This window comes from Haliotis asinina, chromosome 9 (genome assembly GCF_037392515.1).
Source record: "Haliotis asinina isolate JCU_RB_2024 chromosome 9, JCU_Hal_asi_v2, whole genome shotgun sequence".
Lineage (NCBI taxonomy): Eukaryota > Metazoa > Mollusca > Gastropoda > Lepetellida > Haliotidae > Haliotis > Haliotis asinina.
Genome location: NC_090288.1, coordinates 57,738,561 through 57,754,533, shown reverse-complemented (window position 1 = coordinate 57,754,533; position 15,973 = coordinate 57,738,561). Strand labels below are relative to the sequence as shown.

General features: G+C 37.0%; 2 protein-coding genes across 2 annotated transcripts in view; one reads left to right on the top strand and one right to left on the bottom strand.

The window, feature by feature from the left end:
* The window catches only part of LOC137295558 (origin recognition complex subunit 5-like), a 43,166-nt gene that overhangs the window by 12,394 nt on the left and 14,799 nt on the right, over positions 1 to 15,973 (top strand). The window lies entirely within an intron of this gene.
* On the bottom strand, positions 1,830 to 15,830 carry LOC137295559 (LHFPL tetraspan subfamily member 3 protein-like). Its single transcript, XM_067826954.1, has 3 exons — positions 15,238 to 15,830; positions 4,807 to 5,046; positions 1,830 to 3,587 (listed from the first exon to the last, which is right to left on the bottom strand). Exons 1-3 carry the CDS (start codon positions 15,644 to 15,646, stop codon positions 3,430 to 3,432), a joined length of 807 nt encoding a protein of 268 aa, XP_067683055.1. The 5' UTR covers positions 15,647 to 15,830; the 3' UTR covers positions 1,830 to 3,429.

Below are 15,973 nucleotides of genomic sequence, written 5' to 3'. Positions count from 1 at the left end.
GGATATGCACTCAAGTGTAACGACGGCTTCCGATTGGCTGTTTCATTTGCTGATATGCTGAGGGTTCATTGTGTGTACAGAAAGATGATCTGTTTGATGGGCATGTTAGAAGTATAGCCAGTCACAAGAAAGTAAGATTCTTTATGGATAACAACTTCTTTTTGTGTAGTTGATGCGTCGTTTCAGTATGGATTCATATACTGTTGTCAAACAAAATCATATACACTAAAAGAAGTCGTTATCCATGAAGAATGTATATAGAGATGTTGGGTTTGGAAAATACATGTTCTCTGAATTTTTGTTCGATCCAATCAAAAATTATCTCCGCAGAGTTGGTGAACTGGAAACTGTCGTTCGTCCAAGTACGAAGCAGGACTTGAAGCTGACAAGAGTTTGCACCAGTTTCCGTCAGATCCAGTCATCCGAAAAAAATGAATGTAGTTTGTTTGCAACCCACAGACATAAAAACATGTCATGTGTATCACACGTGCCTAGTTACATAATGTGGCAGACACGGGACTCGGGTGCATGAGTCATAAATCATCTTATTTTCTTTATGTCGTATAGTCTGATAGGTGTTAAGTTCAAATTGCACGTGGTCAATGATTGAAGCTGTGTATTGCATGTTGTCTTTAGCAGACAGACAGGCAGACATATAGGTGTGAATAAACCAGACACTGAGCTTTCTCTGTGACAGAGACTGCTTACCACAATCAACAAGGTTTTTCACGTAAGAAGTAGATTATGTACTTGTTTGTGTACACAACCAAGATTAGACTACTGCTCACGACCTCAGACGCTGGGCATGCATACTGTTTCAAGCTCCGCGAACCTATTCACTGCACATGCGTTATGGACGCAGCGCAGCAGAGCTATTGAAACCAGTTTTCCCCCCAGCGCTGGGGGGAATTTAGTGAAACGTTTGAACTCCGAGTTCGCGGGCTTTTTTTTCAACTTTATAGGTTGAATTGGCATTTTTTATGATTTGTTTCGGTAAGTGCATACCGAAAGGTATCAGAATCTGCAAAGTTGTGTTTTATGTTGCATGTGACCTTTAAATTCACTGACCTATCGTTTGATGGTAGCAGATGAATGGGAACACTTCCCATAAACTGCTGAAAGCCTTTCTTCAATGTTCTTCGCCGAGTTTCCTTCAAGAACTAAAGGCTCTATACGCAATTTTATTCTTTCTGTCAATGTGAGCTGTTCAATAACTTCTGAGAGTAGGATACCAAAACTTATATATCACATCAGCTACACCCCAAGGTTCAATATCATACCATAGGCAGTGACACCTGGGTATGAGAAATGCTCAAGGCTCAAAACTTATTGACATCCCCTCGTAGCATAAGTGCTCTCTGCTATATATTATACTCACTCGCTCGCCCGCCCCCTCACTCACTCACTCACTCACTCACTTACTCACAGTAGTCTTGTTTGTGTTTGTGGGGTGGTGGGGTAACTTAGTGGTTAAAGCCACATCAAAGGTCAAGGGTTGATTCCCCAAATTGGTACAGCGTGCGAAACCCATTCCTGGTGTTCCCTGCTTTGATATTGCTGGAATATTGCTAAAAGGTGTATAAAACTAAACTCACTCAAACAAAACAACAAAAACAAGCTGTTTATTAACTTTAGTGTTTAAACTGGGCCTAGGGTGATTGTTCGAACATTGTTGTACAGGTATTAACCTGGGCCTAGACTTTCAAAGCTGTCTTAGTGCAAATATAGTTGTTAGTTATTGTTAGCATATGGCTCTTACGATTATCTTAGCAGTAACAGAGCTTTGAAAATCTAGCCCCAGATCAATGGATAAATAACAATAGATGAAATGTTTCAAATATTTTATTAAAACGTATGAATCAGTTTAGTTCATAGATGTATTTTTTCATTCTTGAATGTTCTTTTTTAACATGGGCACAGATTTTGTTGTAAACATATAATAAATAACATGTCATGGATTAGATGGCACTGCTCTTTTGCATTTTTGAAGCAGCGTTTAAAATCCTGCCCGCCCAACTGTCAGGAACAGTCTGTTTTCATCTTGGACTGTCAAATTTCAAAATCTGGTAGATATTTCTTTGATCTTGATTTTGAGGCAGAAAATGCAACAGATTTCTAGTTTCTAAACCTTAGCCTTAATGTTACAATACATGCTGATTTTTCATGTTGAAATCCGGCGAGACAAGCTTGTATCTGGTCTGGTAATGTTTTAGAACTACCAGTCCAGGTGTGTGTCTTGGAATTTTGGGAGTTTTAAACGCTGTTCAAAGATTCTTGCTTAATTCTCTCTTCAATAACTTGACAGTCGTTGTGGTTACACACACAGCAAGTTTTCTTGAACTGCTACCTCAGCAGGATCGTATCAGTGCCTACATGCTTTCACTTCAGTCAGGGGGAACAACTCTGCATGATCTTTGAGAATAAAAAGTTATAGCTGTACAAATGTCTTAACCTCATTTTTTACACCTCTTAAAAGAAAAAAGTTCTCAAATATATGAACATGAAATCACAGATATGATATTTTATGAACATTCACAACCATTTTGAAACATTTTTTTTATAAATGTTATATACATCATGTAAAAATATGTACAATATGTTGTGTTTATGCTGTTGTAGATCGGGTCATTTGTTTCAGTATATATTTTTGTGGAATAAAGACTACAAACAATTGTATCGATTTTATTTCAGAATTTTTGCATAATGTTTTCAAGGCACATTTCATTGAAAATGAAAGTGACTCACAATGTCCTATGGTTTCTATAGAAACCTGTTTGTAGTCTGTTTTCAACCAAAATATTGAAGCTGTTAAAATATGTTGCCAGGTTATATTTGTAAGCAGTGATATGTTTTAACATTTCATAAAGTCTAGGAAATAACATAACTAAACATATTTTTAGTACCAAGATAAGATAGGTTGTAGTGTATGGACACCTGTCCTTAATTAATCGTGTTTTATGTACAAAAATATCAACTCTTCAAAAACAACCCAACTGACTTGACCATTTGTTTGGGTTACCCATTTTTCCCAAAACAAATTGTTTGGTGAGTAAGAGACAAATTTTCGCCATTTATTTTCATTTTGACAAAATGAGGACTGCACTGTGGAAAACATACCTAGACTTATGGTCATTAGTTCCTTTGAAGGTCATTTGAGGATGGGGACAACATTATTCAAAAGGTTTAGCATTTGGAGGAATATCCAGCTTTCAAGATGGCTGCATTCATGTTTGTATTTCGTATTCATGAACGGATCCTTTTATCAAAATAGGAATAGGTGAGTTCGGTATTTGTTTTCGTCCCATTGTATATCCCCTTTTGATGACATCGGAACAAACTAGCTATCAGTGCCATATGAAATGTACAATATCTGACACTTGTGCAGTCCATGGCTAGTCTGAGATTATATCTGCAGTCAACTGCTTTTCTTTAAAGCTGGAAGTTGCCATTGCCTTGCCGAGGACCAGTCCTGCTTGAGAAATCCGAGTATCGGTCAATGTCTGGTTGCATCTCAGGAACCGTGACGATGGGCTTGATTGGCACTGAGTGCTTGGAGAGCGTGTCCCCTGAGTAGCCATTCAGTTCAGCTGGAAAAGACATCATTGATTTTACATCTGGGCTGGGAGTGGTTGTGAATACACAATGTCATTTAGAAAGTGATCAAAATTGACATATGTGTGGGATTACACAAATTCTCAGTAAAGTATTTTTGTACTTTTCTTGGGTTGGGTGTACGATCCGTCATTCAAAACCTAGACCTGCTCAGTCACCATGACTCCCACAAAGTTTTGGCTAAGCGGGTCATGTGGCTGATTTTGTGTGCTGGTGATTTGGTACCTGACTCTTGGGTTTGGGTTCAAATCCTGGATGTCACTTAACCCAACAGAAGTATTAGCATCAGCACTTTACTGAGATAGTACTATCCCAAATGTAACTTGTTATATAGGAGTGGTTGGTCTTTCAGCAGACTTGACTGACATTACATCTGAGTGGCTGGTGCATATAGCATACTTAGGTTTGTTCAGTCTCTATACATGTTATAACATATTTGGGGATATAGTCTATATTACATATGGTGTAATTCTTCAGTCAGTATATATGTTAAAAGGGTGTTTGATCTTTATAACATAAGGCATGTTCAGTGTTCGCGTTTACGCAGAAACATGCATTTTTCACCCCCCCCCCCAAAAAAAATAATAAAACCACGCAAAAAATATTTTGTGCGCATTGTTTGGACGCATAGATTTTGATATGCATAATTTTAAAAAGTACCTTAAAACTGCAACATATAGACAAACAAATGTTAACATGATTCAGGATTGTACTGAAAATTTTACACGCAAAAGATTTGGACTAAATATTTGTAATTGTATATCTGCACACACTCGTACATGAATGGGGACATTGTAAGAATGGGAAAGCCACATGAACTCTGTCTAGTGGCTGCAAGAGTTAAATGAACCCCAGAGAGTTGAGATTGCTAATTGTGCCATTTGAAACTGACATCCAATAATTGAGGGGAAAACAAAGCGCCTTTGAGCATGTGATATGGATACAAGTGCTGTATAAATATATATGAATAAAAAAATGTGAATGAATGAAACTTTGTGTTCAGTTTCTACACATTATAGGGATGTTTGTTCCTTATAACATAAGGTATGTTCAGTCTTTATGCATGTTATATTTCATTGCTTATGAGAGGCTGCTTTTGGTCCGTATTTTTTTTCATGAGCAGGAATATTTAGCCTGACTTTGTCATATTATATTGCAACTAAAAACAATGACATTTGTGACATAGATACTTACATTTTGTGACTGTGCCTGTTGTGGAATAGATTTCAATCTTTGCCCTCTTGGATGCGAGGAAGAATGCAAGTATAGCTAGGACCGCTGCATCAAAGATTCCAAGGATGGCAAGAATATATGCCCAACGGATGCCACACTCTCCGAGACGATACTCGTCAGCGGCAGAACCGCACACACCCCGGACTTCCTTGTGATCCCAGCCACTGGGGAAGATGACGCAGGCCAGGAACATAAACACAGCTGGAAGAGAAGGACACAAATGTCATATTGGCTACTGTCATCATGCATTTGTGTTTATTGTTTGTGTCATGAGTGATTTGGGTTTTATTCTGTTTTCAGCAACATTCTAGCAAGGTCACAGACTTCATACGTCAGTTTGTGTCAAGAGGCTAAAATCATAGATGGAGCATTGGCATAGAAGAAGAGTTTCAGAATATTGCATGATGCTGCATTATAACTTTGCAGCTATTCTGAGATGTATGATTCATGTGTGTCTTTAAAGGTGACATATTTTTACTCTTGTCAAAAGGGTCTTATGTGTGTTTTTGGGAAGGGAGCAAGATGCTTGTATGTTTGCATTTCTGAATGAAGTAAATTTGATAGCACCATCTCATGTCATGATAAATTAAGATTTAAAGAAGTAGCTTCTTTTGGGTTTGTTAAGTGATGGTGACCATGATAAAAATAAGTTCAAATTGGACCATGTCTGACTGTAAACCTCTAAATCTTTAACTTCAGCATAATATTAAGGTTGACTACATGCTAAAAGTGTGAATTCCTGATAACTAACTTTTGTAAGAACACATCTACATCTAAACAGGAAAAATGGAATAAGCATACAACAGGTGGCTGACTTTGTGTGCTGGCAATTAGGTGCCGGACTCTGAGGGTGCGAGTTCGAATGTGACTCAACCAAAACAGTACTTGATTTTGTACTTTACTAAGAAAGTGACATCCCAAATATGACATATTTTGCCATTTTCTGAATTTCATCGTGTATTCATAGCTTTAGGCTGTGGGAGCTGTGCCAATTTACACCTATCAGAGGGGTACACAAAGTACGCAGTCTAGATTACCAGTTGTCCGACTTTCATTTTTGTGGAAGTCGCGGTGGCTGAGTGGGCTAGGCGGACGACTTTGTGTGCTTGCGATTAGGTGCCTGACTGAGGGTGCGGGTTCGAATCCCGGATGGGACTCAACCAAAAAAGTACTTTACTAAGAAAGTCAGTCTAAGTAAACTTTGTCTCGGGGTATTTCGTTACACTCCACCACTGAGTCTAACAAAACCTAGTAGAAGGTCGTGTCAGGTAACCTTTGAGCAACCAATGACAGTCCAATCAAATGTGAGACGATTAAATAGATTTAACCAATCATACAACGGCTACTATTTAGGGATCGGAGTGACTTTCAAAATATTCAGGTCACCGACACAGATCTCTCCACAACAAAAATCAGCATATGACACAGTTATTTGACCTGCAGTATATATGCTTTGGGTTTCTGTTGACAATAATGATGGTTGCCATTAGCTAATATTTCCGCAAGATAACATCCTTGAATATTGTCAAAAACACTATTTTCAGCAACTGTTTACTCACCGTTGTCATGGCTGTACATACGCCATGTGCATCACCTGGAAGCGATCGTACTCTAAATAGCATTCGGAATTGTTCGGGTACGAACCTTTTCGAGATGAAAAGTTCAAAAGGTATGTGCGAATGTGCACTTTTGTGATTTGGTAAGCTGTGTTCTGATTGGTCAATCTCAAAGGTTACCTGACGCGACCTCCTATAAGGTTTTGTTAGACTCAGTGGTGGAGTGTAACGAAAAGTACTGAGGATAAGTTTACTTAGGCTGCTAAGAAAGTGAAATTCCAAATATGACATGTTGCAGTTCTTAGTGGCATTTAGAAGTTTAGAGCATCAAGGAAAGCTAAGAATATACGGATGTACACCCTCTGTGTTACAGTGACAGCTATGGGATTTCTTTTGTGAATGTTCTAACACTGCTATCAAGATCATCATCACTTACTTAATAACAGTGTTGGAACCTTCTCCAAAACATTGCTCACTGTAATGAAGAATGACTACACAATGCCATTTAGAAAGGGGTCAAATGTAGCATCTGTTATTTTTGGGATAACACTTGCTTAGTAAAATACATATTCTAGTACATCTGCTGGGTTGGGAAGAAGTTGTTCATTCATCTATAGTTATCCTTCCTTCCTTACTAATGAATTACTCAATTACTTGTAGTACAGACATACAGGTAATTACCTTATAAAGATACTGAAGATATGTAAAAGAATTGACATAATCAAAGGGATTGAAACGAGTAAAACTTCTTAGAGGTGTGATCAGGTTTGCAGTAATCCACCTGTCTACAGACCGGCATTAATAGCAGTTACATAATTTATAACAATAGGTAGATAATGAAATATACCGGTATACCTGTAATTAGCACAGGTGTGTGACTATATGTATTGTTAGCCTCTTACTACCTGTGGCCTTGAGGGGGTGGAAGGCTTTCTACTGTAAGCTAATTGTAGAGTGGGCCTCAGGGATTGTACTATAGAAAAACAGCCTAGGGTCACTTATTTGGTTCAGCTATCAATAATACATTTATTTGTATGAATGTGAACCTTTGAGTCGGATTTAGCAATCTCAAACTAGCCTTCCAACAAATAAATAGACATTTTCTTTCATGTTTTGTGGAATTCGACAAAGAGTTTTATTAAAATGTTGTTTGTTTTTTTGTTTTTGATGATCAAGTATCAGAGATCAAGTATAAACAATGGATTGTTTCACCAGCGTCCAAAAAAGATATCTGATAGATACTTACCGGCAAATATTTGAATCAAAGATATTGCTATAAAATAGTTTAACTAACAGACAGTCAAACTTTTATGTTATTTACTAATTTGATAGTAGCCGGGGTTTAATTCCCCATATGGGTACAATGTGTGAAGCCTATTCCTGATTTTGCATGGTTATTGCTAAATAACCATATTCACTCACTCACTCACTATTTCGAAATAATTTTATTGGTGATAGAGTTTATTCCATATATCACAAAAGAAAGTTGATAACAATACAAGGATACACCTTACCCTGTAGCATTCACTATCTGCAACTGACTGCACAGGTGTCTGGATGAAAATCTGATAATGTGTATATGGCCTGTAAGTTGGTTCATTGTGTTTGCATGTGTGAGCAGATAATGCTTTTGTTGATGAAATTTACTCACTCGTCCAGTTTCTGCTTGGATTATTGTCAGACATTCCTGAGTATGCTTGAACATATCTCATTCTTCTTATTGACAACGCCCATCAATAGCCTGTGTCAGGTAGTATAATGGCCTTCCCATGTCTTTCCCAGTGTTCAGTATTTAGTATCTTGGGTTAGTTTTTTTTAGGAATGGTTTCCTGTTTTTGTCTGGTGTCCCATTATTTATAAAGTAACCTTGCTGACCTCATTGTAGGGGTTATCGTCATGGGAATGATTTGAAATGGCTGAAATGGACAATGGATTCTACGGCTTTTGGTACAGCATCCTGAGAGCATTGATCCTCGAGTGCAGAAAAGTAAACTTCTTTTCCGTTTGAAATTTTCAGACTTACCAAAATTCACAGTACCTATATATTTTTCCATGTTATATATGAAAATACCTATGTTACAAATTGTTATTGAGTTATGAACACTTCTTTTTTCTTTAAAAAAAGATTTTCTGAAGCATAGTTTCCATTAGACAGCAGATTTGTTATCTTATAAAGAATTTAGTAGTTCTGCACTAAATTTGATGATTCTTTTAGTGGTTGTACACAGAGAAAATATTGATAGTTTTTGCAGATCTACAATAAAATATGTTAATTGTTCTTTATTTTGAATCAATCCAACATTAAATGGAAAATATGAATTTTAGTGTTTCAGTATTTCTGTCTTTGGAGACATAAAGATAAACAAGTAAATATTCCTTCAGGTGAATGTCATTTATTATCATGGTTGGAATAACTGATTGTGCTGTTCACAGATAACCGCCATAAATACTGCGCTGATACAAGAGCATGTTAAGAGTGTTATACATAGAGTGGGGCCTTAAGAATGCAGTAAGGTGTGTTGTATGGCATACCAGCTTGTACATGGTTATGCTTGGTATGTACATTAATATGACAGCACTTGTTCATTTGGTCCATATTGTCATGAGGGCTTATGTCGAGAATACAAACTGGTAGGAAATATGGGTGGCGGGTGGCTTTGCATTTCATGAAATATTAATTTGGAAACCTTCTAAACCTTTATTTGTGACCCTGATTGGGTGTCCTGAGATTGTGACATTTCCTGCTACAGCCATTGCGTACAGAGACCTTTATCTCCCTTTATGTCTAGGACTGGTGAACACTGAACACATGGATGGCCTGAAAATGATATGCTTGTCTTAACAGGATTTGGTTGTCAGACTCACACTGGTATAGCTGATATTTGGCAGTTATATCCGAATTGTGTGGAATGATGCTCATGATATCCATCACTGGTTTGTCTGGTCCAGACTATAGTCCTTACAGACCTTAGTCATATAGCTGGAATACTGCTTAGTGCAATGTTGAAGTGAGTGGGTGTGAGTGAGTTTATTATTATGCCACACTCAGCAATATTCCAACCATATGGCATCGGTCTGTAAATAATCAAGTTTGGTCCACACAATCCAGTGATCAACAGCATGACCAGCGCAACTGGGAACCAATGACCTGTGTCAATCGAGTCAGCAAGCCTGACCACCCGATCCCATTAGTTGAACACCATGAATATGATACCTGAGACATGGTGATGGTTTTTAGTGCTTGATATGGGGATAACAATCTTTGATACAGATACTGCAAAATATTGTAAAAATTTGTCTATGAAATATATGATAATATCTGGCTATTACTGATGGTTGTCTTTAAGACTTTGTTACATACACTACTAATAAACCTGTTTTCATGTGAATTGATAATTGTAATTTGAAATATTAAAAAATATTAAAACATATTTAACTTTTGTCTTTAGAAATAATCAAGTCTCTTTTTAAGGCTCAAATGCAAAAATTTGGAACAGTGAAAATATCTGGCGTTTTCACTGACACTGAAGGCATATGATAAGCTCAGGCGCAGGCACACTGCAGACAGTCAGCATACACTGGTATTTGCTTAGAGGACCAACGCCATTGTATCTACTCCTACAAATATGTACAACTGATATCATCTACTTGGAAGACCACTAGAGGAACATGTTTTTGACACGTCATTTCTCACTAATCTGGTTTGAGGTGTTGCTTGTGTTAAATTCTTAGTGGTCCTCAAAATCTTTATCAACTCAAACGTTTTGCATGCAAAAATTTATTTCATACAATCAGAGTAGATGATTGTGAATTACTTTTACGAGGCTGTGGAATGTTTTTTGCAGAGGTTGAGGACAATTTCAGTGATAAAGAAATGGTATTCCATGTTCTAAATATGTGGTATGAATCACTGTTTTATTTGTGAATACACTGCAGATATTACCACACTGATAAACAAATTATCCCTGTATTTATGACTTAAGCATGTTTACAGATGCCAAGGACACTTGTACTCAATACCATTGTTTTTTTAAACAATAGTGAGTACAATATATTGTAATGTCGCTAAACATGCTAAAGCTTTTTGATATTGCGATAAACTGTGGGTTTCTTCTGATTGTTAAATGTTATTGAAAAATATTTATGTCACAAACTGTTAATTGAGATATGTAAACTGGCAATAACATATGTCAATACCTTTCCTGATTTCAAATGATAACAATGGGTACATGCAGTCAAAGTTTGTAACATAATAACAATATTGTTGACAAACTCTAAATGTTGTAAGGGAAAGTAAAATGGCAGTAGCATATAATTTACCACTAAAATATCTTTACTGGTACAGATTAACACAAAACTGGAAAATCATCCTGATTTATTAATAGTTGGCCTTTTTTAATTTAACAATGGCGACATTTTGGTATGTTCATCATCATGTTAATAGTTAGAGTTACCCAAGCTTTTACGTAATAGTAAAATATGTAATGTAATGAATAAGAAGTGACCAAGATATTACAACAAATCAGAAGTCAGATCAAAGTTTGGTACAGCAGTGTTCATCTGAATGTAAGCTCTAATCATGCACATCAAGTTTGTAAACTGCTAGGTAATTGGATCTTTATGTGATTATATGGATCATTTCTTACATCCTGGTACTTTGCATGAGTCATGTTTATAAGACATGCTTGTACTTTTCCCCTTTATGTATCCCAACAATCGTGTGTGTGTTTTCGCCTACTCAAACACAACATGTCAATGTAGGGAGCCTGCTCCTTCACAACAGGCATACAGCCCATTGTTGGCGATATTTACGGATAAGTTTAGTGGAGAATTTACTTTTACATGCAAGACAATCAGAATTAGAAGTAGTTTAGGAAACAGTGTTTTGTGTGAGTAGTTACAGCCTACAATAAGATAGATTGATTATGAAAATTAAGTCTAGCAGTAAACCTTAGACATTTCTGGTAGTATTTTAGTGAATACAGGTATAGTTTGAAATGTTATCGTTTTTCACATCATCTTCAGTCGAGCGCTGTTTGCTGATGTGATTCACATAACATCTGTTCATTAAGTAAATAAAGGAAGGGAGCAGTCCTTGTGAGTTTCTTTGTCAGTATGCACTTGTGGACAATGGTTTCGGAGAGAGTATTTGGAAATGATCCAGGCAGGGATGTAGATATTGAAACTGATTTATTATGATGATGTTGTAGCCTTATCAACTATTTGTTCTCCACAAATTCATGAGGGCGGGGGATTTCTCATCTTTTGATGACTCTTTTCTGATTGGTCTAAAGGAATTCCTGGCCTGATTTCATCCCTCCTACAGCTGCTTGTAAGGGTTGGCTTTGAGGCCATCCATATGTTTTTAAGTGTTTATTTTCTCCAACATTAAGCAGCCATAAGAATTACAAATAAGTATGAAAATATTAGGTTTTCCACCAACTGTGTAACTTATTTTATTAAATCTAAAAATTGGATTACTTAGTAATGTGCTTAAAATCTATTTCTTATTTATATTGGGTCACTGTGCATCATTAACAAATTATTACTAATGTTTATGAAGAAAGATATAGCTGTCTGTGTTTATGATGTTGAATTTGGTGTGGTTGTTGTTTTATGCCACACAGCAAGATTGAAGCAATATGGTGGCGGTCTGTAAATAATGAAGTCTGGACCAGACAAACAGGTGATCAACAAGTGCACATAAGTAACCATGTGTATTTCATCAAATTATTGCTGCATTTCCACAGCCATAGGGAAAAGTTAGGTAAGTATTATAAATTACCTCACATCAGAATATAATTTTTTATATTCAGGGCAGGTCAGGGATGAAAGAGAAAACAGGCAAACAAATGAGGAATGAGTGATTCATCATGCATAGATGCCATCAATCATTACTTATGCTTTTAACAACTGTATTTTATGCATGAATACAGCATGGATGACCTGACATGCATAACACTGAGACAAGTGGGAATATGAAGTCATTGAGAGGAATTTAGAAATTGGACCTACATAACAACTTCTTTTTTATTCGGTGCATGACGTTTGAGTGCCACTTCCTGGTGATGAAGGAACAAGAATTAGCTCTGAAACATTGTACAAAGAACAAAAAAACAGTTGTTTTCCATAAAACCATGTCTTTTATTCAGGTGGGAATATGTTTGTCCTTTGTTCCATGGAACACTGGCCTTTATGTTGAACCTTAACCCTGATAGTTTTCATACTTATTACTGGTTTGTTACTCATTGGAGACATTATGTCCAACTGTATGTGGGTTTTCAATGGACAGTTGTGCTTTAAAGGAAGGGGATATACAAACTAAGCATGATTTTCTGTGTCAGGATATGTGAGAGTGTGATATCATGTCGAGACGATTCAGGAACGTTGTATAGCGTTCTATATTCATGTGTGACACAGTATGTCAAGGGGCGGGGGTTACTTTGTGTTGCATGGAGGTGAGAGTTGTTGTGTTGTGTGTCGTGGTGTGGGAGAATTACGGAGGTGGTGACAATATCCTCATGCATATTTCATGTTTCTTTACTCCCTGAATACCCCTCTTCAGGTTTCTCGATGAGAACGTTTAAGAGTTTAACTTTGGGTGTAACAGTAAGCAGTATGTCAGTTATGTCATTGCAGATAAACCTCTGAAAATAAAAATTGTGTTTTGCAGGAATCAGTATGTCAGTCACATGACAGCATGTGCCATTTATTTACATATTGGCGTGTGTGAAGTGGTAGTAGTCCTGCTTGCTCAATGGTTTGTACACTTAACTCTTAAAGTTCAAACAATATTTTCGCTTTAATTCCTCAGTTGACAATGATAGATATCATTACTTCCTCATTCAGGAGTGTACAACCCAAGCTACCCGTGATATTATTAACAGTTACATTACCATGTCCTAGCAGGTACCCATGTATTGTTTGGTGAACAGAGGCATGTTTAGAACTAAGAGACTTTCCAAAGGAGACGCCATGTGTTTGATATGCTTAACTGAAGGCACACCAAATAAGGTCACCCATCCAAGTGCACTGCAATCCTCTTAGCATCACCTGAACTGTATGCTGTAGACAAGTGGAGCATGACATGTACATACTTATTCCTTGTTACAGAACATAACATTTAGTGTTTTTCAGTAATGAAACAAAGATTATCAATAAAAATGAATTTTTAGAATGTGTGTACCTTTATTGGGAAGATATATTTGTGGAAAAGTTAGTTAAGTTATGCAACAGTTAATTCATTTAAACGTTTTACTGTCTTTTAATTGCATTTTCGAAGTAACTAAGAGATAGTTAGTCTTATTTCTAGTTTCAAGACCATGAATTTTCATATGACCACTAACCTGGTCACACTTGAATCAGTCTGTTTAAGTCAGTGTAGATGACTTTTCAGGAACAGTTCCTAGATATGTGTCAGATACTGTCATTTTATAAGAACTGTTTTGTTAAAACTTCGTAATGAGGAACTGTTTTGTTACTAAGTCAATGGAATAGTTTTGTTTACTTGTTTTGTTCACTTATAGATACATTTTGCTAGGTTCATCTGCCTTAGGAGTTGGTGTCACTGAGTTGGTTTGGTGGGTGAGTTGAAGTTGGATATGGAGTATTGGGATGCCAGAAGACATGGAATCTTAGGGTCCTCGAGAGGGACTGGTGGGTGTTGTGCCATAAGGTTTTGAATAGCCAAGTCATTGACAGGGATATAATGGGGTATCATTGTTTGCCATGTATTGATGTACAGATTATGTCAAATACACAGTCAAATTTGGTTTGTTTTTTAATAATTTTAAATTTTTGTTGCTGTTTTACAGTAGTGCATGCTTAGTGTAATCCTTAGTCACAAATGAAAATGTAAATGGCAGTTCGACCAGCACAGAAATCTACAAAACGTGTTCATATTTGAATTTATGGAGACTGCATATTTAGTCAGTTGATAATCAGTTAGCTTCCTTTTGATTTCTTTGAATTCTGACATTTCTTTTGTGATCTGCTTGCAAATATATACTCATATTGTTTTTTTATTAATACGATGATGTCAAGTGGGTTTTCACTTCATTCGATATAGCCAAAGAAAACAATTTTGCGTCATTGCTCATATAATCGGAACTTCTAAAACTAAAAGTTTGCCAGTTAACTGCTAAGTGCTGATTAAATGCCTGACCTGCCTTACCTTGTTTTTTGTGTTATGAAACAATACCAGTTGATGTCTTGATGAGTATTTAATACTGAAGTTGCTCCACAAAACTATGTCCATGACTCCCTTGAATGACATCAAGGAGTAATTAGGACTCCTATATCCTTAGCCTTCGGGCAAACACTTGGGTATTGGCAAGTGCAGGGTGATTTCAAGATATCAATTAAGTGTCAGAAATAATAGGTACTGCTAAATCAAACCCAGACCTTCAGTGTGATGAGTAATCTATTAACCATTAGGCTATCCACCTTCCCTTTAATGTGTAGTGATCAACTTTGTTATGATTAAGTCCAATGTGGGAACAAAATAATACATCTACAGTTAATTTAGATCTTTGTGTCAGCTGTGTTATTTAAAAAGATTTGAATCTGGTAGGTATGATGTTGATTTGACAATGAAAATAGAACTGTTGGAGTTATTATCATTATTTCATGAAGGTAATAGCAGTTGTCAGTTTTGGCTTCATGGGTCTATGTGAGATGTGTTCTATGCATGAGAAAAGGGATTAACTTGTTAAGAATATTTACAACAACATTGACAGTTGACAACAGCAAGCATGTAGGTGCTTTTGAACTTGTCAACAGCTATGACTGCTTGAGGCACACCTTGAATATAAATAAATAAACATGTAGACAGTACCTGATATCAGCTGAAGAATTCCACAGAAGATGAAGACAGCTGTTTTCTTGAAGCAAAAGAAAAGAAGAAGGGCTGCAACCGTTATCAGCATGAGCAGAGCAGAAACACCTGCAAAAAATGTGGTCGCCTTGAAGGAGTCGTTGAGGATGGTGTTGAAGTCGATGAAGGTGCCGCTGCAGACATAGATAGCCCTAGATTGGTCAGGGTAGCAGTAGGAGTAAGCACCAATATGACCGTATCCTGAGCTTTCTGGGGTATCACCTATCCACTGGGGCTGAATAAATGCCACAAGGTTGAGGATACACCAGATGATGGACAGTAGGCCCCATAGAACACAGATTGCTCGGTATTCCTTCATATACCGAAAATAGTAAAACTTGGCTGTCTCCGGGTTGAACTTGGGGTCCATAGTGGACAAGTGGTGCACTGGTCAGTCCAATACAGGTCACTCAATGGCAAAAGACGGACTGAATTGCTAAAATGTATGGCCAAGGGTGAGGCACCGGTAGAGCTTGTTTCAGTATTATGTTGTAGTAAGCTCGTCAACTGACTCAAATATAGCCAAACCTGTCCAGCAGGTTTCCAGGACTCTTGCTTCTGCTTGTAGGCTGTCAATGAAGGCAGGGCTATAAATAGCTGTATGGGACTAACGATGTTGATATTCACAGGTAGCGTTATAGACCATAGCCACCAGGCGTATATATACACCTTGACAATTAGGTGTGGAGAGTTTTGT